The sequence below is a fragment of the Halyomorpha halys genome, unplaced genomic scaffold (assembly GCF_000696795.3).
Source record: "Halyomorpha halys isolate HHAL.00 unplaced genomic scaffold, Hhal_1.1 Scaffold2.1, whole genome shotgun sequence".
NCBI lineage: Eukaryota > Metazoa > Arthropoda > Insecta > Hemiptera > Pentatomidae > Halyomorpha > Halyomorpha halys.
In genome coordinates, this window is record NW_027111560.1 from 1,010,078 (window position 1) to 1,016,958 (window position 6,881).

Below are 6,881 nucleotides of genomic sequence, written 5' to 3' on the forward strand. Positions count from 1 at the left end.
TTTATAAATTAATTTTTAAAGGAACAAAGGGGTTGTCAATTTACATAATAAAACATTAATTGCAAAGTAATAAAATTAAATATAAAGTGGAAGTATCAGATGTGTATAAAATTCAGATTAAATATAAAAGATAGATAGTAAAGATATATAATTTTAAAAAATTAAATATAAAATACTGATAAAAAATGTAAATATAAGGTATAAAAAATAAAAGATGGAACTTAATCCATACAGTAGAAAGTTAATTAAAGAAAGAAGCCCTGCAAACATTGGCTCAAAATAAATTGTTTCATTACTATTTATTCTTCTTCTTTTGAGCTCTTTTGACCATCTTCCTATTGATCTAGGACCATCCTAAGATGATCCTATTATAATTATTAATATAACTTAATTTATGAGGAGGAGATGGTCGTGATTGGGGTCAGTAAAAGTAAACAAATCAACAAAATTTATTTATTTTGCTACATTTCGACCTGAATTTCAGGCCTTCATCAGGTCTGAAAAAACAAAAAAATGAGATAACAACCATAACTCAGAGAAACATAAAAACAAAAACGAAGAAGATGGTCATGGTTGCGGTCAAGAAGAATAGTTGTTAACTTATCTTCTTTTTGACCGCAACCCTGACCACTTCATATTTGAAATTAAACAATCAATTATTTATGTATATAAAAACAAAAACTTTTAATTTATAATGAAGGCATTAATGGCAAACATAATAACAGGATTCAACTGTATTATAATAATTACGTTTGGTTTTAATTTATTTTGTTTACTTTTTTTCAGGCAGCCAAAAGCAATCCTGCTATTAAAAATATAGAAATTCATATGATCGACTCTTATTCCGGTCAGGAAAACAGGATTATTCTTCTATCTCTTGTGCGAAGTCAATCTTCTGCAATTGGTTTTTTGTCTTCTAACAATCGAATTGCTGTTGCTCTCTCGAGGGCTGAGTGTGGCCTTTATATTATTGGAAATATGAAGACTCTAATGAATGGTTCACAGTTATGGTCATCAATCAATGAAGTTCTCCAACAACAAAATGGAATTGGTAATATTAATTATATTTATGTTTTGTTATTAATTATCTTAAATTCAGTAAAACTTTACTAGAGCACTCTCATTTATAAGAACTTGTCTGTTATAAAATTCTTTTTCTCAGTAACAGGTCCTAGTGGACGGTTTTCCTGTGAAAATGTATTCGTTTTAACTATCTGATATCTCATTTATAAGGTTGTATCAAGTTTAATATTTTTACATTTATAACACTATTTACTCGGTTACTTTGTTTTCACTTTCCAGAAAACAGTTAGTAAAAATGTTTTTCTATTGCTGAAAAAATTTAGTTGTGTAAATTTAATTTAAATTAAAAAGATATTGGCTTAAAAGTATCAAAAGAGTTAGAAATTGAAGGAGAGAGAATAAAACTGAATCAGTCAACAAATGTTTTGAACAACTTACAGATGATTTGCACTTGTTTTTTAATATTCTGAACATTTTTGGTGTGGAAGATAAAACAGTAAAACCAATCAATCAGTTAGAAAGTTCTATTTTTAAAAATACTTTAAACCAGCAACATCAATTATTATATAATTATTTTAGATTTATTTTTTATTAATTTTGTAAATGAACATAGTAAGAAAAGTGGTTAATAAAAGTTTTAAATTTGGGAAAGAATTTTATAGAAGAATTTATGGGATAAAGGCAATTAGCCGGCATTTAAGAATTTATAGGGAAAAAATGAAAACAAAATAAGGAATCCTTGAAAATGACCTGAGTGGTCGAAACGTCGGATGTTTAAAAAAGAATAAAGTTGAGAGAAAAAGGATCAAAATTGTTTTAAAAAGAAAATAATTATTTTGTTAAAATATTATTTGAAAATGAAATAAATTAAAAAAATCTTTTTTATAAATGTAAGTGAAACATTAATTGGTTCATAATAAACTTTGAGAAAATTTGGTTCAAAGTCTATAATTAATTATAAAATTTGTTTTTATCTCCATATTATATAATGGTTTATAAAAATGCTGTCTGACTTTGAACTTTTAATTAATTAGCTCTTTGTATTATTGTGTAGGTAAAAGTATCGAGTTGAAATGTCAGAATCATCAGACAATCACGTCAGTTAATAAAGCAGAAGATTTCAAAAATGGTGGATGTAATGTACCATGTAAATCAAAGCTTGAATGTGGCCACTTGTGTAAACTTACTTGTCATCCATTAGCAGATGGGCATAAAAATTACAAATGCAAAAACATATGTTCAAGGTATTTTATTCTTCTTATGCATGTTGCAATATATAACTAATCATCTCTTTATTTTAGCAATGAGGCTTAGTTAAAAACAAAAGACATATGATCATTGTAGGTTTTTTGGTCAACGTTTTCATGAATTTTTTATAAGCAATAAAAAAAAAAAATGTTGGCTACTCCTCAATATTTGGTGTTTTGTCTTATATACTTAACATCAATAATAATAAAATACAAATTGAAAAATCTGTCCATATGCCATTCTTGGTTTTTCTCAGAAACTACTGGGCCGATTTGCTTTTGAGACTTACCTGCTAAGTTTCTTCCTCGGATTCTTGAATCAAAAACAATGAAATGAAATGAAAAAAATAATTTTATTCTGGGACATATGTCCCCTAAGAATAAATACATGGTTCATACATTAAGAATTTTGTTTGGCAAGCATTTACAAGTTTTCAGTAATTACAATGAAATTACATTGGGATATTGGCTTAACTACTGTTTATAATGTTAATCAATATATGCCTATTTATTTTATTACAATAATGCGGAGGTTTGGTTATACAATAAATGGAGGAATAGGTGTCGTTTAAAGAAAATAATGGATGAGGACTGGTGAATGGAGATGGGAGGGGAAGAGAATTCTAGAAGGAGGTTGCACGTATGATGAAGGATTTGCTAAAGAAGGAGGTTTTATAGGAGGGCATATATAAATCAGTCGGTTGGGATCTGGTGTTTAATGAGTGGATTGATGAATGGGGAGTGAGGAGATCTAGGATATAGGTAGGTTTTTTAATTTTAAGAACTTAGAATAGGAATACAGGAGGTATTGCCCTAGGGAGGTTGGATAGAGTCACTTCAACTTGGTATACCAGCGGGTGGAACCCCTAGATAAATCTTACAAAGCAATTCATGAGTCTCTTCAGTCTCAACTCTAGTCCTGCAGTTAGCCCTCCATAGACCAAGAAACTGTAGTCAAAGTGGGGGAAGACGAGAGAGCTGACGGGTGTTCTGAGGAATGAATTACGGAATCTTAGGAATTGTTTGAGTTCAGTTATGGATTTGCGTGTGATTTGGGAAATGTGATTATTCCCATTTTGGTGATATTCCCGTGGTGTTGGTCGAAGGTGACTCCAAGGTTTTATTGTGGGATAGAAGTGAATTGGTTGGTTGTTAAGGAAGAGTATAGAGGACAGTAAGGGAGAGAATGAAGGAGGCACTTGGAACCAATAAGAATGGCCTTGGTTTTTTCAGTATTCAGGTTCAAATCATTGTTTAATGCTCATGCGTTAATGCTATCAATATCTTCTTGTATCTTTTGGATGGCCTCAAATATCTCAGAGGGATGGAAAGATAGATAGATTTGGAGATCATCTGCATATAAGTAGTATTGTGCTTGGTGAATGGAATCAGGAAGATTGTTGATATTAATGAAGAAAAGGGTTGGTGAAAATGAGGACCCCTGAGGAACACCTCGTGTCAGAAGAAGGGGAGAGGAAAGAGGTTTATTCGGAATGATGACTGTTTGGGAACAATGGGACAGGAAGGAGAGGAACCACTTTAGGTCACTATTTGACATGGAAAGGTTTTGAATTTTATTGAGGAGGATCTTAAGTAACCTTAAGTAATAGTACATAGTAACCTATGTCAAATGCTTTCGAACCATTGAAAAGAACTAAAATTGATATATGATGATTGTCTATAGCAGATTGAAGGTCTTGGGATATTTTCAATAAAGCGGATTGTGTGGAATGTTGAGAGCGAAAACCGGATTGGAAAGGATTAAGGAGAGCTTTTTGCTTGAGAAAATTATTAAGTTGGGACTGGACTAATTTTTCTAGTAGCTTGGCCAAATTGGATAAAATGGATATTGGCCGAAAGTCGGAAACTGAAGAAGGAGAAGGTACTTTGTTCATTGGTCGGACGAGGACTTTCTTCCAGGCTTTAGGAAAAACGGAATTTTGAAGGGAGAAGTTATAAATGTGCAGAAAAGTAGAAAGAATGGTAGGGAGACAAAGTTTGATGATCTTTAGAGGAATATTGTCTGGGCCATAATCGTTAGTTCTGGACTTGAGGACTGTTGAGATTAAATCATCTGGGGAAACATTTAAGAAATAAAAGTTATTGGGATCAAATGGGCTTTCAGGGATATGAAGAAATGAAAATTCGCATAAGGTTGTTAAAGGAGGGGGAGCAGCAAAGAAAGCATTAAGCTCGTTGGGATCAACTGGGACAGGATTTAGAACTTATAATGGGAAGGTTTTTTAGGATTTTCCATTTGCATTTCAGATCAGTTGCTTGGGATAGGATGTTGTGAAAGTATTGTTCTATGGCGCGGCACAAAGATGTTTGGGTAAGGTTTCGGAGGGACTTAAAGCTGGAATAGAACTCTTAAATATGTCTGAAAAATATTAAATGCGTCTGAAGCATCTTCTCATTAAATCTCTTATTCAAGGGAGCCGGAGAGCATTTGAAGGTACGGGGTTTAAGAGGAGCGTGTTGGTTAAGGAATTTAAGGAGATTCGAGGATAGGCATTCGACCATATCGTCAATGGATGAAAGTGAATAGATAGGTTCTAAGGAGAGGGAAAGTTCATTAAGTTAATGATCAATGTTTCTATGGTTGAAGAATCAAGGTTTCGCCAACTAATTTTCTTTGGTATAAGCAAGGGAGTGGGAACGTTGTAGGAAATTTTGATGAGGTCATGGGAGGAAAGAAGAGACATAGGAATTTGGGAGGAGGATAAAAGGTTCTGTGGGGAATAAATAATAAATAGATCAAGCCAGGTATCAATGGACTTGGTATGATGTGTGGATTGGTAGGGAACAATATAAAGGTCTAGGGTGAAAATTAGATCTATAAGGAATGATCGATCGGGAGAGTCTGTAAGAAGGTTGGTGTTGAAATCGTCTGCGATTATTATGTTTTGGGAGATAAGAATATATGTAAGGAAGGAGGATTCAAATGCACTATCAAAACGGACTCGAGGTAGGCGATAGATGACAATATAGAGGAGGGAAAAGGAGCTTGACTTAAGTTGCACAAAAATTTATTCCAAATGGGGAGTTGTCAAAGGAAGGAGACTTTAAAAGTATTTTGGCCCTCCGACTGTCATGAACGTAACAATGCTGCTTTGAATACAGCCTAAAATGGTTTGTAAACTTTAAAAAATGTTTCTTTGAGCACGTTAGATCTATTCTACCTAAAATATTGTTAATTTATTTATATTTATCATACTTTATTTTTGAATGTTCGTTGCTTTACAGATTGTGCCCGCGAAAAATTCATAGGTGCAAGAAGAAGTGTTCTGAACAATGTGGTCCATGCAGAGAATTGTCTGAAAGGCAGTTACCTTGCGGTCATCATTTACGGATTCCCTGCTTCGAGAATGATTTTGATTATGTATGTGTTTATCCTACCGAGGTGATGTGTTTATGTTTCGGTCAATTAACTGTGCCGTGTTCTGAAGCAGATTCATGTTTCTATACACGAGTTGAAGTTTAAAATATTTTAAAACTAAAATATATATTTATTTTTTCATAATTATTTTATAGTAAAATGTAACTACTAGCTCAACATTTTGTTATTAACTATTTTTTATTAAAAAAAAAAAAAAAAATTAAAAACTTGATAGTAAAAACTATCCTTTGTCTGTGATTATTGTTACTTTTATTAATTTTAATTCTTTATATTTCTCCTGATTGTTTTTAAAATTATTGAATCACATATTTGGATTGAAAAAAAAAAATGTTTATACTGCATATTTCTATTATTATTATTATACATATGGTGGAACCTCTTGATAACCATAGGTACAATGGTCTTTCAGGAGTTCATTAAAAAAGGGTATTTAAGTGCTAATTAAAAAATAAATAAGTATTGTACATGCATGTATAAAAACAAGTATATTAAGTGGAATGAATGAAGTTTATGAATAAAATTTTGTGTTCTATTTTTAAATATAAACATAATATTTTTAGAATTTATATTATATATGTATAATAAAAAAAATATATATAATAAACATATATTATATATGTTTATACATATGCATTAAACAGAAAAAATAAGTGGAAAGCACTAAGAGGGAAGAGCGTAGAATGTAAACAGAAAATTACACAATCCTTCTCAAAATTGTGTTTCTCTATCACTGTTCAAAATATTAAATTAAACAAGAAATACCACATAAATGCAAAAAACAAAAAATAATTTCTTTGATATGATGAGGGCATTGTGATTTTAGTTTGTAATTAATAACTTTGAGGTATGTACATTTCTTAAATGTAACGTATGTATTTATTTCAAATCATGAAACAATTAAATGGGTGATTTCCCCAAAACTGGGCATTTTGAATGTAAGAATTTCATGAAATAAAATAAATCTGACTCAGCAATTTTTTCACCTTAATCATTATCATTTCTTAGTGTGTTCACCGTGGCCAAATTTTATTCTTAAAAATTTTTTGTTAATAATTTATTAATACTAATGTTAATAATAATGTATTAATATTAATGTTATTAATACATTAATGACACAAAGGAATGCCAACATTTTCTTAAGAATAAGTTCAGTTTTAGTACAATAATAGTTTTTTAATTTTTATTAAATCCTAGAAAATTAAACTAGAACT

General features: G+C 30.9%; 1 protein-coding gene across 4 annotated transcripts in view; it reads left to right on the top strand.

Moving 5' to 3' along the window:
- Positions 1–6,644, top strand: part of LOC106681905 (NFX1-type zinc finger-containing protein 1) — a 20,531-nt gene extending 13,887 nt beyond the window's left edge. For all 4 annotated transcript variants that reach the window (XM_014422589.3, XM_024360428.2, XM_014422661.3 and 1 more), the window contains exons 5-7: positions 787–1,051; positions 2,078–2,267; positions 5,517–6,644. In XM_014422589.3, coding sequence (XP_014278075.1) covers positions 787–1,051; positions 2,078–2,267; positions 5,517–5,754 — 693 coding nt within the window. In that variant the 3' untranslated portion in view covers positions 5,755–6,644. The remainder of the gene's footprint in view (positions 1–786; positions 1,052–2,077; positions 2,268–5,516) is intronic.
- The last annotated feature ends 237 nt before the right edge of the window (positions 6,645–6,881 follow it).